This window comes from Arabidopsis thaliana (assembly GCF_000001735.4).
Source record: "Arabidopsis thaliana chromosome 1 sequence".
Lineage (NCBI taxonomy): Eukaryota > Viridiplantae > Streptophyta > Magnoliopsida > Brassicales > Brassicaceae > Arabidopsis > Arabidopsis thaliana.
Window position 1 is genome coordinate 10,840,941 of NC_003070.9, and position 24,739 is coordinate 10,865,679.

Consider the following 24,739-nt stretch of genomic DNA (forward strand, 5'->3'; position numbering starts at 1 on the left):
ACGCGAAACCCTCAAAATTAACAATTTAACCCTTCTTTATGAAGCTAATGACGAAAATACCCCTATTCTTTGTTTGTTTGGACCTTATTTTTTGTTTCGTTGTGTTTGGGTATTTAACTACTGTTTGTCACTCTCAGCACCCCACATTGGCAAACAAAGCTCAAGATTCAAGAAAAAGACCACTTTAAAATACTCAAACATCCAAAAGATTGGATTAGATTAATATTCAATCAACTTCATCATTCCAAAAGCATTTACAAACTACAAATCTCTCTAAAGCTTTTTAAGCAATGCACAAAAACATATAACTAACCCCAAAAAAAGAAAAAGAATTTGATCAACTCCCTTAAGTTTGTTTCATCATCACACAAAAACCTCTGCATGTAACAAACCTATTTTTTCAGACAGCAATCTTGTAGATGACTGCCACTGGAATGTTAACAACGTGACCTCTATCTCCAAACAGTCCAATTCTCCCAAAACTAGCCATCGAAACATTCTTCATCGCTCGAAAGACAAGGCTCAAGACCCGTGTCTGCCCGTTTCCTATTGTAAACTTGGCAGGTGAGACCTTAACCGAGACTGAGTCCGGTGCCATCCACCCGACTATATATGTTTCGTTTGTAGCCGTGGTTGCGATATTAGTCACCCATCTTAGGACGGCTCGAGTCCCAACGAGTTTAGCTATTGTGACTGAGGGTAGGTTCAAGTCAGAGGCTGCAAGGGAAGAGTTGTATGACGAGCAGCTTTCACCGGTGTAGTTGAGAACGACTGGAGATGATCCGTTGATACCACAGAGAAACTTCATGTATTCATTGTAACCTACATTTGCAGCCACATTTCATATCAGTGATTGATCTCCTTTTTCATATGCTCAAGGTAAAATAATATGAACATTGGGGGTTCAAGAAAGTATTTACCTATGTCAAAAATCAAACCAGGGTCAAGAGCTGCAGTTGCATTAACAAATCCGCTACCCATATCAAACGGTGTTGCAGGGGACTGACTAATGTCGGGGTTTAAGACAGTGCGTTGCGCCATTATATGCTCACCCTTTCTGTCTGATAGAGAAGCCGTTGTTGAAAGTGCGGATGCAATGGCTGCAGGAGTGAAATGTGGGAACTTCTGCTTGATGAGCGCCGCAATCCCGGTTACATGTGGAGCAGACATGCTTGTCCCCGATTCCATCGCAAAACGTTCACCTAAATATCGCCAATTCAAGATCTCAAAAAGACTACTAGAAACACATAATGAGTAATCTGATAAAGAGAAATGAGGGTATGTGTACCTTGAAAATCATTTGTACCAATGCCAAGAGGACTCCAAGCTCCCCATATCGCGTTTCCGGGAGCTACTAAGTTGGGTTTCATTATATCAGCATCAACGAAAGAATCATCTTCTGGGTCAGGTCCCCTAGCAGAGAAATACATGACCTTGGGAGCTGTAATGCCATAGGTAGGCCTCATGCCACCAACAATTTTAGCAACAGACGCAGACCCAACAATCTTCCCTGAACCATTTTCCCTCAACAGAGAAGAATTGTAATACCGGAGTAAAGCCTGCATGTAGACCATAGGAAGAGCTAAGTTACATTCTTGTTCAGAGTTTAATACACTACTTCACATTTTAAGACTTTGATTATACCTGAGAATCTTGGGGGGAGGATATTAGAATTCCCGGTATATCCATTGGACTTGAAGTCATCTGAAAACCGGTGGCAGAAGGATCTATATAGAAGACAAGGCCTGCTGCTGTTAAGTTCTTAGCTGTAAGTAATGCTTGTTTGATGGTTGAGACACCGAGAATGAATCGTACTGTATAACTACAGACAAGGATCTTTCCTTGCACCAGCTTCTGATCGAAGCTACTTGAATCTTGGCATTCCCCAACATATATAGCATCCATAACAGTTGTACCATTGCGAAGCGCATGTGTAGCTAAAACAAGTTTATGCATTATTCTTGTACCAGCTAATAAAACATGAGAAACCGGTTAGGTCAGGTCTAGATGGTAATCAAGCAAGAAGAAGCTAAGCTATAATCCAAAATGGACTTACATGCGAGTCCAACACCAGGAATAGTGACATTATTTCCGAGGATTATCGAGTTACTATATACTCTATCATGAGATGTAGCTCCTACTGTGAAGATCCATGGACTGAAGGAAGACATGCTCTTAGGAGCTGGTCCTGTGTTTCCAGCTGCTTGCACTACAAAGATCCCGGCTTTCACAGCTGAAAGCAATGCCATATCGATTGGGTTAAAGAACGTAGCGATACCAGGAGGACGTCTATTTGGTGTGATTGATAAGTTTATTATGTCAACTCCATCTTGAGCCGCCTGCAAAAGAAAACATCCATAACCATGTCAAACATAAGAAAAACTGTTTATCAAAGTTTCTGTTACAAAAGTAACATTTTTAGTTACCTGATCTATGGCTGCAATGATATCTGCAGCAAAGCCTCCAAACCTCTTATACAATGCCTTGTAGATAGCAATACTAACAAGAAAAGACAAGACTTTTAGTTTCTATATGAATTGTTTCCATAGTGAACATCATTCCGTGGTATTGACTTACTGAGCACGAGGAGCCATCCCGCTAGCATTTCCAAGGCGATGACCCGCAACTACCACCGGGATCCCGTGATTCCCAGCTGCAACAGAAGCTGTGTGCCTGAACAAATCAACCAATATCAGACATAACAACTTGGGTGGTCAATTAGTTAATCAGCATCTGAGTGGATAATATACACTTACGTGCCATGCCCTTCACCATCAAATGGTGAAGCATCATCCTGAGATGAATTCAAGACTCCTCTACTGAGAGCAGACTCAGCAAAATGGCGTGCTCCAATGAGTTTCCTATTGCAAGAACCGGGCGGGAAACCAATGGTAACTTCACAGACGCCAGTAAAGTGAGGAGGGACCGAATATGTATGCCCCGAGATTTTGTCACTGAAACTAGGATGAGTGGGATCAATTCCAGTATCAATAAAGCCTATAACAACTCCTTCTCCTGCATATTCAGAGCCTCCATCACGGAGCCAAGCTCCACGAGGCAAACCTAAGAACTGTGGTGTGTGAGTAGTTGCTTTCTCGACCAGAAAGTCCAGAACCACATTTTCCACTTCTTCTCTAGCTGCAAGTCTATCAGCCTAAAGAAAAAACAAACCAGTTTTCAAACTCAAGAGCTCATAACAATGAACAAACACTAACATTTAGACATTCATATACTGTTTCCAAGACAATGTAAGTACCTGTTTTCGAGTAAGAACCGCGGAAAACCCATTGATAAGATAGTGGTAACTATAAAGCTTAAGGTAATTCTCCTTTCTCAATACATTTCTCAGCAATGAATCGTGAACTCTAATAATAGAAGCACTTCGGTTCCTATATATGTATAAACAAAGAGATTATAATCATACTATAGCATAAAGGTTTCAGCTTGAAGGCATTAGACATTAATGTTAATAGCTTCGTTTAACAACATAAAGGTTTCAACTTGGAGCACGAATTCAACAGGCATGCCTATATATCCGTTTAGACTTTCAGGAAAAGACCAAAGACACAAGAGACAAGTAATCTGGGACCCAAAATTGACGAATTTCAACTAATGTCGGTCTATGAAGATTGAGAAAAAGACCAAACCCTCCCGGAAAAATCAACAGCGATTCCACGAAGAAATCAAACCCTGGATAAAGATTGAAACTTTGAAGAACAAAAAGAAAGAATGGTAACTTTTTTCTACATACAATGTTCTGTAAATTTGGGACGAAGTAGCGGTAAGGCTGTGTTTAGAGTCACTCGATTCTCTGCCGGAGAAATGAACAGATGGACGGTCCTTGAGAGTAACAATGTAAACAGCAGAAGAAACGGTTGCGTTTTGGTCAGACTCAGCCAAACAGAACACAGACGACGAAACCAAACAGAGAAGGAACACAAAACGAACAAGAGAAGACTCATCCATGGTTCTTGAGCTGAAATTCTCAGAAGAAAAGAGGAAAAGAATGAAAATTGCAGAGACCCATTAGAGCTCCATGGCAGTGGAGTAGAGAAGCGTATCTCAGAAGAAGAAAGGGGAAAGAGAAAGAGAGAGAGTTAAGTGGGTTTTAGAGTACAATGGTCTTCTGAGAATACTTTTAGCTAGAAGAAATAAGAAAAAAGCGTTCTCGGTTACTGAATGTTTTTATTAATGCAACTGCAGAGATCGGTGGAAGACTTTTAACTTGTTCTCACTTGTAGTTTCCTATTGTTTCCAAGTGTGTTTATGCTTTAAAATGCATCTGTGTAGCCTTTACTAACATATAAAATGATCATCTTTCTTGTCTTCTATTTCATTTTTGGTCTATTCAATATAATATCATTCTTAAGTACTATAATATGATAGAAGTTCATTTATTTGGCACACATAAGTAGGAGAAAAAACAAATTCCAAAACTCTTGGTTTGTTAATTTCACATTAATCAAATGTTGCATGTTGATGTTGTTATGCTAAATGGGTGAAACAAATGAAAGTGGTCATATCTTTGAGTCTTTTGGTACTTTAAATTCTTTATTTGTCTTTTATCATTTAGGTGACGTTTTGTTGTATTTTCCAACGGTAAGATTCTATGAGAAGTCGCTTTTGTTCTCTCCTTAATAACCATCCGTGACTCTTCTTTGACCATTTTCAGCCAAAACAGAACATACCAAAACGGATTTATGCGGTTTGTCCAAAAAAATCATCCCTCCCAGCATTATGTACCAAATAAAAACCAAGATTAAACCTATTCTTAGCAATCTACGATCATGAGAATAAGATTTGCTTTATTCTAGAAATACTACATGAGATGAGGAAAAAAGCTACAAAGCAATAATTATTACCACATCAAAAGAAGTAGGTCCAACATATACTTTTTAACCTTTTAATTAACACGAGTCATGACTCATTATACTTGCTTTACATCATTTCTCTTGTATTTAACCGTTGAAGACCCTTTTCTAGCAAGAAAATAATGGATTCTATTATCACCATCATCTTTTGCCTTGGTTTCAACTCATACTAACACTATAAACCATCTCATTTTATGGTTTCCAAGTGTGTTTATGCTTTATAATGAATTTGTGTAGCCTTTAGTAACGTAAAGAAAAATGTGTTAGAAACGTGAATGATTATCCATCTTTGAATAAGTCTTGCTCACCAAAACACTAGCTCACCAAATTTCTCCCTTATATATATAGTTATTTGTTTTATTGTAAATAACGAGAAAATAAGAATAACAAAAATCTATTTCGCTCTTCATTTCTCTTACGGCTCTTTCCTTCATATTCACATCAAATATAATATTATTATTTATTTTAGCGTTATATTTTATAACAAAAAGATCATTGTTCTTGTCTTTTATTTCATTTTTGGCCCATTCAATATTTAATATGGACCGAAGACACAAAACTACCACGGTTTAACCAAATAAAGCATGCAATATTGCAATAGCCTCAAACGCAGGCTTAAGCCCAATAACAAGTTGGAATGTGTACGATCTGTCACACATAAAAAACAACGTCCCGTTTCTATATTCATAAAAACTACACCTCGTTAGTTTGTTTTAAAGAAACGTCAAGTAGTTTTATTCGCTTAGCCACGTCGGACGTTGACGATAGCCGATAGGGTTCAACGACGATTTGCCTCTGATGATAATTTCGAACTTCGAGTGAATTGCAGAAAAAAATCAGTAGAGCTTTAGTAAGGATACAAAAATGGCGGTGACGATTTCGACGAATGCTTTCGTAAATGCATCGCTTTTAGATGAAAGTCGGAATTCTTTCTGGAGACCATTGTTTCATCAGCCATACTATAATTGCCGACGAGTCGTTCGTCTTAATTCGAGGAAATTGAATTCAAAGGTAATGTTTTGCTTGAATTTGAACACGAAGGAGGTTGGTTTGCAAAAACCCGGTGATAAAGGTTTTGAATTCAAACCCAGTTTTGATCAGTACCTGCAAATCATGGAATCGGTTAAAACAGCAAGGAAGAAGAAGAAATTCGACAGATTGAAAGTTGAGGAAGATGATGGTGGAGGTGGGAATGGTGATAGTGTTTATGAAGTGAAAGATATGAAGATTAAGAGTGGTGAGCTAAAAGATGAAACTTTCAGGAAGAGATACTCAAGGCAGGAGATTGTAAGTGATAAACGTAATGAGAGAGTTTTCAAGAGGAATGGAGAAATTGAAAATCATAGAGTGGCTACAGATTTGAAATGGAGTAAGAGTGGTGAATCTTCAGTGGCTCTGAAATTGAGTAAGAGTGGTGAATCTTCAGTGACTGTGCCTGAAGATGAGAGTTTCAGGAAAAGGTACTCTAAGCAGGAGTATCACCGTTCCTCTGATACATCGAGAGGGATTGAAAGAGGTTCGAGAGGTGATGAATTGGATCTTGTTGTTGAAGAAAGGAGAGTTCAGAGAATAGCCAAAGATGCAAGATGGAGTAAAAGTCGTGAATCTTCAGTGGCTGTGAAATGGAGTAATAGTGGTGAATCTTCAGTGACTATGCCTAAAGATGAGAGCTTTAGGAGAAGATACTCTAAGCAGGAGCATCACCGTTCCTCTGATACATCCAGAGGGATTGCAAGAGGTTCAAAAGGTGATGAATTGGAGCTTGTTGTTGAAGAAAGGAGAGTTCAGAGAATAGCCAAAGATGTAAGATGGAGTAAGAGTGATGAATCTTTAGTGCCTGTGTCAGAAGATGAGAGTTTCAGGAGAGGGAATCCGAAGCAGGAGATGGTGAGGTATCAGCGTGTCTCTGATACATCGAGAGGGATTGAGAGAGGTTCCAAAGGAGATGGATTGGATCTTCTTGCTGAAGAAAGGCGGATTGAGAGATTAGCCAATGAGAGGCATGAGATAAGAAGTAGCAAATTGAGTGGAACCAGGAGAATTGGTGCTAAGAGAAATGATGATGATGATGATAGCTTGTTTGCCATGGAAACTCCTGCCTTTAGGTTTTCTGATGAGTCCAGTGACATAGTGGACAAGCCAGCTACTTCACGAGTCGAAATGGAAGACAGAATCGAGAAGTTAGCAAAAGTGTATGTGTTTATGCTATTAACTAGATTTGGTTCATGTTCTTAGATTACATAGAAGACAAATATTAGGAGGTAAATCATGAATTTTGATTTGGTTATGTGCTAATGCAGATGAAATTAGGGAGTGAGATTAATACATTTCTTATGCAATTATTATCATACTCAGCTGAATTTATGTTAAGGAAGTTTATTTCACTAGGTTGAATGGTGCAGACATCAATATGCCTGAGTGGCAGTTTTCCAAGGCGATCAGGAGTGCAAAAATCAGATATACGGATTACACAGTAATGAGACTGATCCACTTTCTAGGGAAACTAGGAAACTGGAGACGAGTTCTTCAAGTCATTGAGTGGCTTCAAAGGCAAGACCGTTACAAATCTAACAAGATAAGGTAAATATTTTACTGACTACTCTAAAAGTGAGCTATGGATATATTGCATTGGGAGCCAGGTTGATTTCACTTACAGAAGTCCAGAATCTCTTTTTTTAAACGTAATGCTGACAAAAATATTACCATTTTGGATCCAGAATCATCTATACAACTGCACTAAATGTTCTTGGTAAATCAAGGAGGCCTGTGGAAGCTCTCAATGTATTCCACGCTATGCTGGTAAAACCCTTGTGCCATGCTTGTATATGTTCTTGTTGCTTTGATATAAATTATAAAATTAAGTTAATCTTTTTGTTTTCTTCGCCAGTTACAAATTTCATCATATCCGGATATGGTAGCATACCGTTCAATTGCAGTCACACTTGGACAAGCTGGGCATATCAAGGAACTCTTCTATGTGATTGACACAATGAGGTCTCCACCTAAAAAGAAGTTCAAGCCAACAACACTTGAAAAATGGGATCCCCGGCTTGAACCAGATGTTGTTGTTTACAATGCGGTCAGTAGTTTATAATTATCTCATTCTTATGAATATATATAGCTTACACTTATTCTCGGATACTTATGTATAGTCACTCGCCTGATGCCAATGCTGGACATCTAACCACAGGTGCTCAACGCATGTGTTCAACGAAAGCAATGGGAAGGAGCATTCTGGGTATTGCAACAGTTGAAGCAACGAGGGCAAAAACCTTCTCCTGTAACCTATGGCCTCATCATGGAGGTGAAATATCTCTTCTTATCATAACAATTATTATTTCATTTCAACGCTATTGATGAGTAGTGAGTCTGTATTTGTGTCTAAGCAGGTAATGTTAGCATGTGAGAAGTACAATTTAGTTCATGAATTCTTCAGGAAGATGCAGAAATCTTCTATCCCTAATGCTCTAGCATATAGAGGTATTTTGTGAACTCTTTATTCTTTTCCTTTAGATTATTAGTATTTGAATTCCCCACTGAAGAGTAAACCATTTGTACCTGTGAATCAGTTCTTGTTAATACTCTATGGAAAGAAGGTAAAAGCGACGAGGCCGTACATACGGTTGAGGATATGGAAAGCCGTGGTATTGTTGGATCAGCTGCTCTTTACTACGACCTTGCTCGCTGTCTATGTAGCGCAGGAAGGTGTAATGAAGGGCTCAATATGGTAAATTTTGTAAATCCTGTAGTCCTTAAGCTTATCGAGAATTTGATTTACAAAGCTGATCTTGTTCATACCATCCAATTTCAGCTTAAGAAGATATGTAGAGTTGCAAATAAACCTCTCGTGGTGACTTACACTGGCCTGATCCAAGCATGCGTCGACTCGGGAAACATCAAGAATGCAGCTTACATCTTCGATCAGATGAAGAAGGTCTGCAGCCCTAACCTAGTCACTTGCAACATAATGCTAAAAGCTTATCTACAAGGCGGATTGTTTGAAGAAGCAAGGGAACTTTTCCAGAAGATGTCAGAAGACGGAAATCATATAAAAAACAGCTCGGATTTCGAATCAAGAGTATTGCCAGACACGTACACGTTCAACACGATGCTAGACACGTGTGCTGAACAAGAAAAGTGGGATGATTTTGGTTATGCGTATCGGGAGATGTTGCGTCATGGATACCATTTCAATGCGAAACGCCATCTCAGAATGGTACTTGAAGCTAGCAGAGCAGGAAAGGTATTAAAAAAAAAAAAATGAGACAAATTGAAACATTTTTGATTGGAAATGTTATGTTATCATCTGGTCTGAACAATCTCTTGCGTTTGTGTGTGTGTGTGTGTGTGTGTGACAGGAGGAGGTGATGGAAGCGACATGGGAACACATGAGACGAAGTAATAGAATTCCGCCATCGCCTCTAATCAAAGAAAGATTCTTCAGGAAACTCGAGAAAGGCGATCATATTTCGGCTATATCATCTCTTGCTGATCTTAATGGAAAAATTGAGGAGACTGAGTTACGAGCATTTTCAACTTCCGCATGGTCCAGAGTCTTGTCCCGATTTGAGCAAGATTCAGTTTTGAGGTTAATGGACGATGTGAACAGACGCCTAGGTTCGAGAAGTGAGTCTTCGGATTCGGTTTTGGGGAATCTATTGAGTTCTTGTAAAGATTATCTGAAGACCAGAACACATAACTTGTAAGTTAGCTATTTGCCAATCTAATGTTATAAGAATGAATATATATATAAATGGTATCGATCAAATATGAGAATGTCAGTTATTTTGATGATCTAATAAGTATGGATAGATGCATGGTGCTTGCAAGCAAACCCATAATATGGATATTGTAATGGAGAGAGCAAAGATTGCTACTAGAATTCAAAAATAATTGTGTAATTTTGGAATGTGAAGGGGCTAAAGTACGTATTATTCTCAAGCCACCTAAAAAGACTAATTAGACAAAAGAGACGTGAAGAAGTAGAAAAATTGCATGTTGGAAGAACGATACAAGAGAGTCAACGTGCATGGAGTCGTTGGTCGCTTTGCTTCATAACAATGCAATTGCAAACTTGTCTAATGTAGTGAAGTCAAACACACATAAACCTATTACTTTCTTTTAGATATATCTGATTTTAATAATACTTTAAAAAAACACCAGAAAAATAATTTGGATATATCTATTAGACCATTCAATACTTTTCTTCTGTTTGAATAATCATTACATGCAGCTATTAACAATGTGTCAATGCATGTGTGTGATGATTCGATAATATTCGGAGTACTGATTATAACTAATCCTAATGGATAGTAGAATAATTAAAAGTTTGTGTGACTAAAGAGTGTAATAAAACAAAAGCGATACCAAACAATATGAATGTGAGTAATTGAGCATGTTAGAACAGGTGAGTAAAATATCAATCATCAGCACTAAGCAACAAATACTAAAACCTTCTTTTTTTTAAATGATACTATATGAATGTATTTAATATTCTTTAACCAATTATATTTAATCATCTATTTTTTTATTGGTTGAATTGGTTATAATAAATTATGTTTTTATATAAAAGAGGTAGATTAAATGAGATTTTTATGATTTCTTAATTTGTGTGTAAAAACCTTAAATTACAACTAATATAAAACAGAGGGAGTATGATTTTTAATTATTGAATGGACAATAATTATTGATTATTCTTCTATCCACAAAGTGATAACAAGAATTTCATTCAAATGTAATTGCTAATAGTAATTAAGAATCTTTCAAAGAATGAGGATCACAGAAACAATTCCAGATGTTTTTCTATATAAAAAAACTAACGATTGCGCCAACTATAGCCGATCGAAACCAAAACATGAAGAAATACACTGACCATTTGGAACAATGAGACTTAATACTCATGAAAATGGTAACATTTTTGAATAAAATCGTAAAGATTACCAACTATAGTCTTAAGCCTTGTATTAGTGAACCGTACCGATAGTTTTTACCGCCTAATAATTCGTAATTTTTGGGATTTCTGCGTTTATATTTCGGGGTATATGAAGAAAAGAGATAGTGAGATTCTGAATTCAAAATTGTGACCGACAATAAAAGGATGGAGTGGAGTGGAGACATCGCATTTACAAGAGTTTTACGTAGGGGAGGCCAACTCGCACGCAACGTACGATGTCGTTTAAGATTTTTTAAGACACCAATACACGTACGTGGCGATATCTCATGGATTTATGCCATGTTTATGTGAACCCCACCTGACATTCACATTACAGTTTTTCATTATGCATATTTTTTTGTTTTTATATCCTACTATTTTAAATTCTAAACAATCAATAAAAGGGTTAATTAAATTGTAAAATTATCTACCAATAGTCTAATACTGTCTTTGTATCACCACTAAAATTTAAAGATGCGTAATGCATATTCGTATATTCTTTCTCTTTATTCACTCCCATTTTATTTTTCGTTTAGATTTACTCACCTCCATTGTAAGTTACTAAGTTTGGCATATAAAAAAATGGCATCAATTCTTCTAACCTGCTTTGTTTTGCTATTTATAACCAAAAATGGGTCACTATTACACATCTCAGTCTCACTGACTCACTCCCAAAAGCCAAATTAACAAACTTTTTGTTTAACTACAAATTGATTAAAACAAGTTCTAAAAGTAGTTTATCTAATTTAAATTGGACTTTTTAAATACAAATTATTCTTTAATCTGCTCAATAGATAAATATACTAAAGCAAAGTATGTTATATTTAATAACATACATCAAACACCGAATAGTTTTTTTTTGTTCTGGCTGATGATGAAAGATTCAAAATGATTCTACAAAAAATTAACAAAAATAATAAGAAATAGGTTTTAACCCGCGGTATACCGCGGAGATAATTTATTTTTTAAAGTTAATATATATAAAAGTTTGCAAATTGTATTTATATTTTATAATTTACAATTGTTATTAAGTAATGTCCTGCCAAATCCGTCCCGTAAAAAAACTCATTTATTTTATTAATGTTGATCTTATTTATAATATGTTTATGAACCATTGTCTAAATATTTTTTAATTTTGTAGTAATTAAATGCTATCAAATATCTCTGTGGTTTGATGATTATAATCGAATTGTTATACTAATGCAGAAAAGCAATATCAAAAATGATAATTTTGTAGTAATTAAATAATATTAAATATTTTGGAACTTTTATTTTAGTAACTAAACGTGTAGTTAACATGGAAAGATTTTACGAAGATTGTTAAATGTCAAATATTTAATTCGAAGATTTTCTTTCTAATTATCAAAAACAAACATTAATTCAGTGGCAGCCATTGTAAATAAGTCTCAACTACAAGATTTATTTTACAAAATAGCTCCAAAAATGTATATGTAGATTGGTTATATAGAAACAAATTACTTGATAGAATACATATAAATGTTTTTAAAATAAAATTTAATTAAGTAAATAAATAAAGACTATAAACAGAAACATAGAGGATATATCAAAATTGTGTTAAAAAAAAAAAGAGAGAATATATCAAAATAAAAATGTTTTTGATTTTGCCATTACTATCATTTTGTGATCGCAAAACCACTTAAATGAAACTCTGGCCGACATGTCAGCACGACGGAGTTGGTCTCCTCCTCCACCAGGCACATTTATCGTAGCCATAACAAATGCGGCAATTCTATTGGCTAATCATGCTTTTCCCCTCCCCCCTATAAAGCTCTTCCCTAGAAAATAACCTCAATTACTTAATAGCCTACCATTGTTATTTTCAATAGTACAATGCTCCTAAACTAAAAAAATTAGTATGTTATCTCCCACAAAACCTAGTTACATCTGGTCATCGAATTTTTCATAGAATACAATTATGGACTGAAGAAAAGATGAATTCCATAAATAAAATTTGAGAAGTTTATACAGCTATAAATGGAGAATCTACCCTCCTCAGTTCTCTAGTAGTTCAACTTGCTTTCGATATTAAAAATCTTTGAACGAGATGGTTTGATAAAGCTCGATTTCATAATTTTCAAACCCGTAGTTCAACACATGGGAATTTCCAAAGTCCAAAACCCATCACTTGCTACTTTCACCAACTCATGATTATGTTTTACATCATTAACAGTTTCAATATGTTTACTTTGTTCATTTTTTACAGTTTAACCATTCATTCATTTAGATATCTTTCTTAGCAGCATAAATCAAAACGCCACAATCACTTATGAATCAAAACACGTTTTATTAATAAAAACATCATAACTCAACCATGCCACATAGTCAACAAGGAATATGAAGAACGGTCAACATAACTCTAAGAACATTCCTCACAACAAACACACATCAAAATCAACTATGAATTTGAAATCAAGATAAAAAAAAAAAAGAAACATCGTAACATAATCTATGACCACTTGGAACTATTAGATTTTGGTCCCGAATATTAATATCAAACATAACAAATAACTATTTATTTCTAATTAGTCAGGTTTCACTAGAACACCGGTATCAATTAAAAAAAAAACAATATGCACAATATTTTTCTTATACAATATGGAAATTGAAATGTTAATAGAAAATTAAAGTTTAATTAATAATCTTGATTAGTACTATATAATATAAATTAATCTGCAGACTGCACCATCATTCTTGCTACATGTCATGTTCATATCAAAAGCAAAGCAAAAAAGCTGACAAAAAAGTCAAATATATTTTTTACTAAGAAAATTCCTCATTTCTTTATTGTTTTGTTTTCTTATAAACCGAGGAATTTCCGCCATCTCTCTTTCTCTCTTTCATCGTCCTCACCGGAACGCGCCTACTCTCTTTCCACATCGTACGTTTCCTCTCTCTAAATTCTTCAACTTTAAAGGTGATAAAAATTGAATCTTTCCCACAACCCACAAGAAAATTCGAATCCTTTCTCTCTTTCTATCTCTTAGTCACGCTTTCGATCAGCAATCTCCTCGAATTCTGGTTGGTTCCGTCTCTGTTTTCTGTACACAAAGCCCTGCTGCTGTTGATACACGTGAGCCGCCATTAATGCCCCTTTGTTTTCTTCTTCCAGGTACGTTTTCTTCAAAAGGGCCTTTTTTTTTTTTTTTTTTTTTTTTTGGCGTTTTCTTTCTTCTTCCGTTTCTGCTTCTTCTGAGAATTCTTCTTCACATTACCTTTGTCTTCTAGGATTTTCTATTTCCTCTAAAATCAGGATCTTTCAGCTGAATTTCACTTTGATTTTATTTAGGTTAGTCTTCATTTTCATTTTAGATATTTATGTTTCTTTTTCTGAGTTTTTTGCATTGTCATTTGTCATGGGACCGACATTGCTCCGACAAGCGTTTCCCAATCTGGGGTTGATTTTTATATGTTTCCAAGTGTTTTAATTCAAATAAGGTTTCCGGCAAATTTTGAAACTTTTCATCTTCAAATTGCTGCTTTTGGGAAAAAGTTTCAGCATTTGGTTCTTGTCAATTCTTATCAATGCTATCTTAACTCTTCTTTGTGCATTTCTGTTTGAGTTCTGTGGCTAAGGTTGTTTTTGGAGATAATTTAATCTCGAGAAATTTCTCAGTTTTGTTTTTGGGATTTTGTAGAATATTAAGTCAAAGTTTGCTCTTTTGCAGCTGATTTAGGAAGTTGGTGATCAAATTACATCTAGTGTTTGTTTCCGCCAGCTGAAGTGAATCAAAATGTTTAGTTTTGGCCGAGCAAGAAGCCAAGGGAGGCAAAACAGATCTATGTCTCTTGGAGGTTAGAAATCTCTAGATTCTTGTAATTGATTTCACTGAGGAAATGGTTTATCTAGGATGATTGTGTTGAAATTTTCAGTTTGCTCTCTTAAAACTTGAAAGTTTTGAGTGTTTTTTGAGACTTTAGTTTGGAATTTAAGATTGGTTGATGAGGTAGTTGAAGTTTTTGTGGTTTGGAGCTTCAAAGAGTGAAGCTTTTGTGGTTTTTTTTCCATTTGGATGCAAATGTTAACAGATCTTAGTGATTTTGGGAATGTAGGACTGGATTATGCAGACCCCAAGAAGAAAAACAATTACTTGGGAAAGATTCTTTTGACAGCTTCTCTTACAGCCTTGTGCATTTTCATGCTCAAGCAATCTCCAACATTCAATACTCCTAGCGTGGTATAACTTCTTACTGTCCTTTGCTCGAGTTACTGGTGAAACATTGCTCAAGTTTCTTAATTGTTTCTTCATTTTTGTTCTTCTGTGTTTATTTTTTGCAGTTTTCTCGACATGAGCCAGGGGTTACACATGTTTTGGTCACTGGTGGTGCTGGGTATATTGGTTCACATGCAGCTCTAAGGCTTCTAAAGGAATCATATCGAGTAACCATTGTGGTATCTTCTTTGGCTTACATGGATTTAGGTTATTTTGTTCAACATTATTGTAAATGTCGATATCACAAAGTAAATCTCTTTCTGTTTAATAGGACAATCTATCACGGGGCAATCTCGCTGCAGTCAGGATTTTGCAAGAACTATTTCCGGAACCTGGAAGGCTTCAATTTATTTATGCTGATCTTGGAGATGCCAAAGCTGTCAACAAGATATTCACAGAGAATGCCTTTGACGCTGTGATGCATTTCGCTGCTGTTGCATATGTTGGGGAAAGCACACAATTCCCTCTTAAGTGAGTATATTGAGCTATGTTCCCTGTGATCTTTCCTATTGTGTAGATGTAAAATAAGTAACATTGTGTTGTGTCAATTGTAGGTATTATCACAATATTACATCGAACACTTTGGTAGTATTAGAGACAATGGCTGCTCATGGAGTAAAGACTTTGATATATTCAAGCACTTGTGCAACGTATGGGGAGCCTGATATTATGCCAATTACAGAGGAAACTCCTCAGGTGAATTTTTGATTTGTAAACTGTTTAGTATCCACAGTTTTTCTTTTATGCGCTCTAACCCCAGAACGTGGTCCTTTCAGGTGCCAATCAACCCATATGGTAAGGCCAAGAAGATGGCAGAAGATATCATTTTGGATTTCTCGAAAAACTCAGATATGGCAGTTATGATCCTAAGGTTTGTTTTAGTGATCCTCCACTAAGTTCTATCTTGTGGTTCAATGCATTTTTTTCACTTCCCATGAAATTGACAAGGTTCTCTTTCTACCAGATATTTCAATGTGATTGGGTCCGATCCAGAGGGCAGATTGGGTGAAGCCCCAAGACCTGAGCTGCGAGAGCATGGACGCATCTCCGGTGCTTGTTTTGATGCAGCACGTGGCATCATGCCTGGCCTACAGGTAATCACTTTCTTCAGTTCATGAACTTTTTCTGAAGTCCAATTAGTTTTTTTTCAGGTTTTTTCTCAAGCTTCACTTTCAGTTTTGGTCAGGGTCTTGAGTATTATTCCTTGGACAAGTCATCACAGATTGGCACTATTAGATTCTTAATCCTTTTCCTTCAAGTTCTGTCTTTTGTTTTTGTTCATAACTTCGGGCTGGCACATGCTGTAGAACATGCTTGTAAAAAAGCTGATAAGTAGTTATAGTTTACAGCTGAGCAAAATACATAATTGAGACAACTAATTCTTGAGTTTCCTTTATTAAAGCAGTGTTTAAATTAGTCTACTTGTTACATGCACATGGCTATAAGCTTTCAAGCTTCTCTAATCATTGATCTTCATTTAACTTTTCTTTTTCCCCAGATCAAAGGAACAGACTACAAAACCGCTGATGGAACTTGCGTACGGGATTACATTGATGTCACTGATTTGGTTGATGCTCATGTTAAAGCTCTTCAAAAGGCAAAACCACGCAAAGTTGGAATCTACAATGTTGGCACCGGGAAAGGTATTGTTGACTCTTGGCCTACATTAGTACTGTACTGAAGAAAAACTCTTGCTGTTTAGCAAATGGATTTTAAAGACTGTTTTTGTTGTGTATGGGTGGAGTAGGTAGCTCGGTGAAAGAGTTTGTTGAGGCGTGCAAGAAAGCAACTGGTGTTGAGATCAAGATCGACTATTTGCCTAGACGTGCAGGTGATTACGCTGAGGTTTACAGTGATCCAAGCAAGATTAGGAAGGAACTTAACTGGACAGCTAAGCACACTAATCTCAAAGAGAGTCTTGAGACTGCATGGAGATGGCAGAAGCTGCACCGTAATGGCTATGGCTTAACAACCTCATCGGTCTCGGTTTACTGACTTTGTTCATTCCTTTGGTGATGGACGGAGATTTTGATTCCAGATGGTATTGAGGAGAGAAGCGTAGGAGATGATGATGGTTTATATATAAATATAACACAAGATATATTATCCATATTATGAAAAAATGATATCACATGACGAGATTTTTGATTGATATTCATTTTGTAATGGCTTTAGGTTCTTTTAGGAAGCAGCCATTCATTAGTATATGTACCTCTCACAATATTTATTGATTAGTCTTAATAATATATAGCATTCCTGGCTTTTAATTTGTAAAGCGGAATTTAGATCTAAGCTCCGTGTTGCATACATTAGCGAATGTTTCGTTTTCAAAAGTCTGCCTTTTGTCTCATCAGTTATGGAGATTCTGGATTTCAAGGAACAAGATCTGTAGTTCTGTTGGATTCGAAACTCAATGAAAACAAAAGCTTCAGTGAGAAATCAAAGTAAAATGCAACATATCCAATGGAAAAAACTGTTTATCTATGATAATTTCAAGATAGGGTCGGTAATAATATGATGTTCTTCTGGTAGATCATAAGGCAAATTGATTCCATGGACTTTGAGGTACTTCAGGCGAAAGATTGAAGTGCTCTCTCGAAGTTATCTTCAGCTGATGCTGCTCGCTTCACAAGGACGTGTTCTGGATGTGAAAGTTTCAGCTGGCTGCAAAAGGATTGGAAATGGAGGAATAAGTCAGCTTACTGATGCACTTGTTGTTATGCAGAAAATGCAAAAGGTCATGAATATTTATACTTTAGGTAGCGAGAAGATGATTTCCCGACGTGAAGACTGCATACAACGAGGTTTGCAAGAGTTTCTGGGTCTTTAGCATCCTGCAATGAGAATAAACATCTATGATTTCAAACTTGTCCATTTTATAATAAACGGAATAGTTGAAAAGTTTAGATTTGGTGTAAGGAGTTTTCAAGTATCCTCATAGATTTAAATCGAGTGAGCATTTCCGATGACATGATATTGAGAATGGGTTGTGTCGATACAGATTTAAGGAAAGAAAGAGTAGGTTCATCACTCACCTTGTTGAGTGCTTCAAGTAGTAGAGTCTCAGCTTCTTCAAAATTACCCATATGCATGCAGCAAACTGCTTTGCCGTTCAAGATCAAGCTTGTCATTGGGTACTTCTCAGAGAAATCCTGGAAGATTAGATAAGCTTCCTGTATCTTGGAACCACCCTGAGATCATAAAGAACAATTTCATATTAAGAAACACATTAACAAACTTCTCTACACTATATGGAAAAAAGAAATGGATATTCATATCATACTACTGCCAGATTCAACCACGCGCTCGCGAGCTGAGTGAGTGTGTGGTCTTCATCAATCTGTTGCATCACTCTCAGTTGTTTCTCCGCAAAATCTGATCTGTGCATCTTTATGAATATCTGGACATTCAAAGCATGCCTAAAATATGCAGAAACAACAATCATTTATCGAGTAAACGAAAAGAGATCGCTGTGACAAGACAAAACAAATCGAAAAGCTCACAGATCCATGGTTCCTCCAGAATGAGTGTGCTTCAGAGCCTCATTATAGTCTTCCTCATGCATGAATATAGTACCAGCAATCAACCTGATAATAGCATTGTTTCCTACAGTTGGATCTGCCAACCATTCCCTCAAGCTCGAAATGGTTGATTCCTAACCAAAATCACAGAAACAACTACGTATTCAACAATGCAGATCACTAAAATAAGATCAAGATATATTCAATTCCGGATCTCTGAAGCTAAATCATCAAAAGAATCCTAGAATTCTACTAAAGTTATCTGAAATTCCGCTAAGCAAACGTTACAGAAGATGAATTGAAACATCTCAAAATCTCTTGAATTACCTTGTTTTCAGGACTCGATAGATACATAGCAAGGAGTTTCACTGCCTGTAGAGGAGTAGCAGCGGCTTCATCGATCTCACTGATGACAAGCTACGAAGACGAAATTTGAAAAACGTAAATCAGCAAATGATCAAAACAAATTGAAATCCAAATCGAAAAACACGAGACGGAAGCAAAACCTGGTAACTTCCGAGAGCGATGTAAGCGCGATGGACGAGACAGTCTCGCTCGACGATATCTTCCTGCGAAAGATTAGGGATCTCGCTGTTGTTGATCGCAGCTTGATAAGCACCCAAGTAGAAATGGTTTCTCAAATTGAAGAGATGATCTGGTCCTGCCATGGATGCCATTGTCTTAGCTTCTTCTTCTTCTTCTTCTTCTAGATCTCACAGATCCGTGTCTAACTCCAAAATAAAGAAAACTGAAGTGTGAATAATCAAAACCAAAAAAATATGACGCCTTAAGATGTACATAAAGCCCCATACATTTTGAATGTTACAATTGACACTCATTGTTATCTATTTTAGGCCCAATGGGCTTTTCGATGACCCAATTAGTTCGACACTCTGCTTCTCTTTACACGTCTCCTACATACGGACGGTGACAATCTTGTCTTACCAATAAAACGCGTTTTTATCCAATTCGCGCGGGAGTTGTTCTAATGACGTTAGCAAACCACTCCGTTCAATCGTGCTGTCACGTTATGTCGACAAACAAATCCAACAATTTACTGACACGTGTCATTTAGCTTCCCCAATAAATGACCCGGGAATAGTTAAAAGCCGGTTTACCAGTATTGGTTTTAATCAGCCACCGAGTCATCGTGACTGTAACTTAAACGGCGTTTACTGCTTCAAGATAAAATACGCTTTGCCCAAAAAACGTTATTAGTTCGTAATCCGTTTTTGCTCTCCCTTTTGAGATCTTTTAATTAAAAAAATTCCGTTTTAAGTGAATGCGTGTAAGCAACAGTTCGAATTCGAAGCGAGAGCTAAAATCAAAATCTCTCTGATTTGTTGTTTTGTTGATGTAAGTTTCTTTGATCCTTTCGCGAAATTTGTCATCTTCCCCGATCGAGTTTTACTTTTTCTTTGTGAATAGTTTGACTTTTCGTTTTTCTTCTTCTTCAATCTCGCATGGTGTTTGTGCGTATCTTGTTTGGAATTGGAGTTTGTAACTATTTGATTATAAGCAAGTTTTGATTCGAATGCATGCGTGCAATCCACAATCCAGAACTAGATGTATATGTATCTCTATGTCAAGAGTGATTAAAATCGATTCGTGTGGAATTAACTTGGAAGTGAAAGTTTTAATATTGTTTCCGGAATTTACGGTGAGATTTTAGGTGTTGACCAGCGTTGTTAGACAAGAATTTGTCATCAATTTGATTTAGTTTTGAAGCATTTGGGTTTTGGAATTTTGTTTTGATTTTCTGCAGGTTTTATGAAGTGATTTGCATTAGATTGGATTGAAATGGCTACGGAGCCTACAAGGAGCTGGTTCCAGATACGGCAGCAGAAACCGGATAAATCAAGCCCTACTAAAAAGGGACAAGAGGGAAATGTGAAGAATCTTGGGAGACCTCCTATGAATGATGCACCATCTAATGCTACTAAACAGAAAGTTGCTGCAGCGAAGCAATATATCGAGAATCATTATAAAATTCAGAAGAAGAGTCTCCAGGAAAGAAAAGAGCGGTACGTTCTCGGGATTCTTCTTGTGATGCCAATATTTACTTCTTGTGCTTTAGTTGTTACAAATGGAACTTCAGAGTAGTCTTATTTTCTAGTACTGATGGTTGGGTCTGATTTAGGAATTAATCTGCTACTGGTTTAGATTGAACCTTCTGATATCAGCTCGCTCTTGAATACAGTCGGAGCATCTTGGAACAAAACCTAGCTGATGCTGATGTTACTGTTGAAGACAAGATGGATATATTAAAGAACTTTGAGAAAAAGGAAATGGAGTATATGCGTCTACAAAGACAGAAAATGGGGGTTGATGACTTTGAACTGCTTAGCATCATTGGCCGGGGTGCTTTCGGTGAGGTATATCTCTTTATGTGTTCTTTGTGGTTGCCTCTCTTATTTTTCACTTCCTTTTTGTAAGCTTAGCTAATATCTTGTCTCATCTTTACATATAAAATTTGATGTTGCTTCTTTTTTAGCTCTCTTACTGGCTACCGAAGTACTGATAACTAGCTATTATTCTTTTTCTATGAACCAAAGCTTCTGTTAGTGATTTTACTTGGTGTATTGATTTAATATTATTTCATTTCTGTCCAGGTGAGAATTTGTAAAGAAAAATCTACTGGAAGCGTATATGCAATGAAAAAGTTAAAGAAATCCGAGATGCTTCGACGAGGGCAGGTAATGCACTATCTGATAGCATCTCTCCAAATCAAAGAGTTTAGTTGTGATTAAATTGGTAATTCATTAACATCTGCGTAAATACGCTAATCCTCTCTTTATGCGGTAAATATCAGGTGGAACATGTTAAAGCTGAAAGAAATGTGCTTGCAGAAGTGGATAGCCCTTTCATTGTCAAGCTTTGTTACTCTTTCCAAGATGATGAGCATTTGTATCTTATTATGGAATACCTCCCTGGAGGTGATATGATGACACTGCTGATGCGAAAGGATACCTTACGGGAAGATGAGACTCGGTTTTATGTTGCGCAGACAATTCTGGCTATTGAGTCTATCCATAAGCATAATTACGTCCACAGGTTTGAACAACTGGCATTTGAAGCTTTTCATATTGTTCTTTTTTCCATTTTTGCATCTTACTTGACATTTACTATCACTAGAATCATATCAAGCTTCCGGATTTCCTACAGTGCTTGTAAATTAGCTTTCAGTTGATACGTGGTGATAATTTAACTCTAGTTTCTTCCTTTGCTTTTGTAGGGATATAAAGCCTGATAATTTATTGATTACTCGAAACGGCCATATCAAGCTTTCAGATTTTGGATTGAGCAAGTCTCTGGAAAGCAAAAATTTTCCAGATTTTAAGGCGGAGCTTGTTGACAGGAGTACAAAGCCTGCAGCAGAACATGATAGACTCTCCAAGCCTCCTTCTGCACCTAGGAGAACTCAGCAGGAACAGCTTTTACATTGGCAACAAAACAGAAGGACCCTGGTATGTACTAGATTCACTTATCTCTATCTTCTGGTGGATGCTGTTCTGTTCCACCTGAAGTTCATCTGAAATATTCCATAAAGAACGATTCTTTTCCAACTTAGAATGAAGTGAATGTGCATATTCTTCTGTTACTTGGAGAAGGATATAACCCCTTTATTTTTTTATGAATGTTTGCATTAATCTCCTTTGGAAGTTTCCTATTTTAGTTATTTATATGACCTTTCCATATAATCGGAGCGTAATAAGATGGCTCTTTCGTGTATCGATCAGGCTTTTTCTACAGTAGGAACTCCCGATTACATTGCCCCTGAGGTGCTGCTGAAGAAAGGGTATGGAATGGAGTGTGATTGGTTAGTGAACCAGACCCCTCTCTTTTACACTCTACAATTAATTTATTCAGTTGAAATTCTAAAAACTGTTCTACAATAGGTGGTCTCTTGGAGCAATCATGTTCGAGATGCTTGTAGGGTTTCCGCCATTCTATTCCGAAGAACCTTTGGCAACATGTAGAAAGGTATGCATATATTGGCTTAAATATCCTGCTAGTACATTATTGCGCAGTTTGGTATAAGATTATTCACGAGTCCTGATGATTTACCTCAAAATTAGCCTATCATTTAATTGGACTAGAGTAAATTGTTTTGAGTCATATTTTGGTATGGCATGATCCAAGTCCAATCCCTACTACGTGTGACTAGTATTATATTTATCAAACAATTGCTCAGTTTATCTCTGCAGATTGTAAACTGGAAAACCTGCTTGAAGTTCCCTGATGAAGCTAAGCTCTCCATCGAGGTAAAAGATCTTATCCGAAGACTGCTCTGCAATGTCGAACAGAGGCTTGGGACCAAAGGAGTTCACGAAATCAAAGTACTTAAAACATCTTTCTCTTTCCTTTCAAATTCTAAAATGGTTTTTGCATATTAGATGTCTGATTTGTTTCCCATTAAAAGGCACACCCTTGGTTTAGGGGAGTCGAATGGGAACGGCTATATGAGTCAAATGCTCCATATATACCACAAGTGAAGCATGAGCTTGATACCCAAAACTTTGAAAAGTTTGATGAGGTTTGTTCAATACCATCAACTTCTTTCTTCTAATAATTCTCAACCTTTTTTTCCGCTGTTCTGTCTTTGCGATATATCGATTAATATTTTGATTTACAGGTACCATCTACTTGCCAAACTTCTTCAAAGTCTAGCCCTTGGAGAAAGGTATATATATACATTTCCTTCGTTTCTTTGCAGTACATTAAACCAAGTTCCACCATTCATACTAAGTAATTTGCAGATGATCTCATCCAAAGATGCAAATTTCCTTGGTTATACATTCAAGAATCTGGAGATAGTTGATGAACACCATATCCCTGGCATGGGTCAGTAACCTTTTTATCACATGAACAAATTTTGACAGAGTTAGTTATACTATGTGGTTATTAAATGGCTCATTATCTTTCGTTTTTTATGCAGCGGAACTGAAGCGGAAGAGTAAGACAGCAAATAAACCATCTCTCAAAACACTCTTCGGTAAAAAATGACTTGAGTTTTTTTTAAACCAAACTTTGGTTCTTAACTTTTATTGAAGATTCAATTCTTTCTTGCAGAAACACCATATCCTCCTTCTGAGAATCAAGCCTTAAAGGATTTGCTTGATTCACCTATTTACTCTGAAGGCTCTAGAGGGTCTTCCGGATCACCATTTTCACGACCGAATCAATCACAGGCCCGGAGATGATCAAAAGGGAAAATCTAAAAGTGATTAAGAACAAACAAAGTAAAAGTAAAAAAAAAGGTAGTCATTGTTCTTCAGTTGCAAATTTTCATCTTTTCATACATATATACTCTGTAATGTAAAAAAAAAAACAGTGAACATCCGAAAGAGAATCAAAACCAAAATGCATATAGGAAACTTTATAGGTATACAAACATATTCCAATGTTTCTGTGATCCCCAATTATCTAACCTTGTAAGCTCTTTTATTTTTATTTTTGCTTATAAATATTTACATACATAAACATTTTGTACATAATGGCTTTGGAATTGGACTTGCCTTGATTGGTAACAACATGTTGAGTTTAAATCGAATAATCCAGCTGAGATTGGAGCTTTGATGAACATGTTTTCTCGAATTTTTTAGAAAACATCCAAAACTAGTCAAATCGTTTCTTTTCCATTGAACTGTTGCCTCACCTTTTCTCGAATTGTCAATCCGAATAAAACACTTTATTCATGATTTGTTTTAATAAAACAATAGAACAAAAAAAACAAAAGAGAGTGAAAGTAATAGACTAATAGTTATGTAATGGAACGTACTGACACAACCAAGGAAGAATCAAAGCTATCTTACAAAACAAAAAAGACAGATCAAGAAGAAGAACTCATGTTCTTAATTTCCACACTGCAATTACTTTGTTTTTCTCTTTCACCGTTTAGTCTTTTTGACAATCCTGGAGATCTGTTCTTTTCTTTATGAATTTTACCAATCATTATGGATCCAATACTCTTTGCCTTTTTGTTTTGTTCTATATACATATTTTCTTTCTTTGACTTTTGTGTTTCTGCTAGACGAGGGATACTACGACATTTAAAGCCATTTCGATTACTTGCAAAGTCATAGTACGCTAGCTAGACCATTAAATTCATATAATTCTTTGTCAATCCATTTCTATTAGAATAAAAACAATAGAAAGAAAATCATATACAGTATATATATA

At 36.3% G+C, this 24,739-nt stretch overlaps 5 protein-coding genes across 13 annotated transcripts; 3 read left to right on the forward strand and 2 right to left on the reverse strand.

The window, feature by feature from the left end:
• Positions 1-166: 166 nt before the first annotated feature.
• Positions 167-4,302, reverse strand: AT1G30600 (Subtilase family protein). The gene is made up of 10 exons (NM_102797.4): positions 3,752-4,302; positions 3,257-3,389; positions 2,757-3,154; positions 2,578-2,673; positions 2,427-2,499; positions 2,057-2,339; positions 1,645-1,970; positions 1,289-1,559; positions 921-1,202; positions 167-822 (listed from the first exon to the last, which is right to left on the reverse strand). The coding sequence occupies exons 1-10, from the start codon at positions 3,964-3,966 to the stop codon at positions 401-403; spliced, it is 2,499 nt and encodes an 832-aa protein (NP_174348.1). The 5' UTR covers positions 3,967-4,302; the 3' UTR covers positions 167-400.
• A 1,270-nt stretch (positions 4,303-5,572) lies between these two features.
• EMB2279 (pentatricopeptide (PPR) repeat-containing protein) lies at positions 5,573-9,784 on the forward strand (the record flags this gene model as incomplete). 2 transcript variants are annotated; one of them, NM_001198188.2, is made up of 9 exons in its annotated part: positions 5,573-7,063; positions 7,260-7,451; positions 7,589-7,670; positions 7,759-7,950; positions 8,062-8,175; positions 8,261-8,351; positions 8,441-8,598; positions 8,683-9,114; positions 9,230-9,784. In NM_001198188.2, the coding sequence occupies exons 1-9, from the start codon at positions 5,736-5,738 to the stop codon at positions 9,575-9,577; spliced, it is 2,937 nt and encodes a 978-aa protein (NP_001185117.1). In that variant the 5' UTR covers positions 5,573-5,735. The 2 variants fall into 2 exon arrangements, with proteins under 2 accessions (NP_001185117.1, NP_174349.1); NM_102798.2 differs by having other exon boundaries at positions 5,603-7,063; positions 8,441-9,114; positions 9,230-9,577.
• Positions 9,785-13,576: 3,792 nt separating this feature from the next.
• MUR4 (NAD(P)-binding Rossmann-fold superfamily protein) lies at positions 13,577-17,340 on the forward strand. Of its 6 annotated transcripts, none has more exons than NM_102799.6 (10): positions 13,577-13,933; positions 14,490-14,616; positions 14,875-14,999; positions 15,101-15,214; positions 15,307-15,506; positions 15,590-15,731; positions 15,812-15,906; positions 16,000-16,129; positions 16,534-16,678; positions 16,783-17,340. In NM_102799.6, exons 2-10 carry the CDS (start codon positions 14,556-14,558, stop codon positions 17,028-17,030), a joined length of 1,260 nt encoding a protein of 419 aa, NP_174350.2. In that variant the 5' UTR covers positions 13,577-13,933; positions 14,490-14,555; the 3' UTR covers positions 17,031-17,340. The 6 variants fall into 6 exon arrangements, with proteins under 6 accessions (NP_174350.2, NP_001077632.1, NP_001319115.1 ...); NM_001084163.1 differs by having other exon boundaries at positions 13,609-13,933; positions 14,875-14,996; positions 16,783-17,304; NM_001332913.1 differs by lacking the exon at positions 13,577-13,933 and adding an exon at positions 13,973-14,110 and having other exon boundaries at positions 16,783-17,297.
• Positions 17,292-19,382, reverse strand: AT1G30630 (Coatomer epsilon subunit). Its single transcript, NM_102800.4, has 7 exons — positions 19,063-19,382; positions 18,884-18,973; positions 18,539-18,690; positions 18,319-18,454; positions 18,071-18,226; positions 17,790-17,869; positions 17,292-17,699 (listed from the first exon to the last, which is right to left on the reverse strand). Exons 1-7 carry the CDS (start codon positions 19,231-19,233, stop codon positions 17,606-17,608), a joined length of 879 nt encoding a protein of 292 aa, NP_174351.1. The 5' UTR covers positions 19,234-19,382; the 3' UTR covers positions 17,292-17,605.
• Positions 19,383-19,678: 296 nt separating this feature from the next.
• AT1G30640 (Protein kinase family protein) lies at positions 19,679-24,134 on the forward strand. 3 transcript variants are annotated; one of them, NM_001332917.1, is made up of 14 exons: positions 19,679-20,216; positions 20,322-20,580; positions 20,757-20,931; positions 21,169-21,252; positions 21,369-21,610; positions 21,792-22,023; positions 22,297-22,376; positions 22,456-22,540; positions 22,765-22,896; positions 22,980-23,093; positions 23,193-23,240; positions 23,317-23,401; positions 23,496-23,552; positions 23,630-24,134. In NM_001332917.1, the coding sequence occupies exons 2-14, from the start codon at positions 20,357-20,359 to the stop codon at positions 23,758-23,760; spliced, it is 1,689 nt and encodes a 562-aa protein (NP_001321465.1). In that variant the 5' UTR covers positions 19,679-20,216; positions 20,322-20,356; the 3' UTR covers positions 23,761-24,134. The 3 variants fall into 3 exon arrangements, with proteins under 3 accessions (NP_001321465.1, NP_174352.1, NP_001321464.1); NM_102801.3 differs by having other exon boundaries at positions 19,679-19,912; NM_001332918.1 differs by lacking the exons at positions 19,679-20,216; positions 20,322-20,580 and having other exon boundaries at positions 20,735-20,931; positions 23,630-24,096.
• The last annotated feature ends 605 nt before the right edge of the window (positions 24,135-24,739 follow it).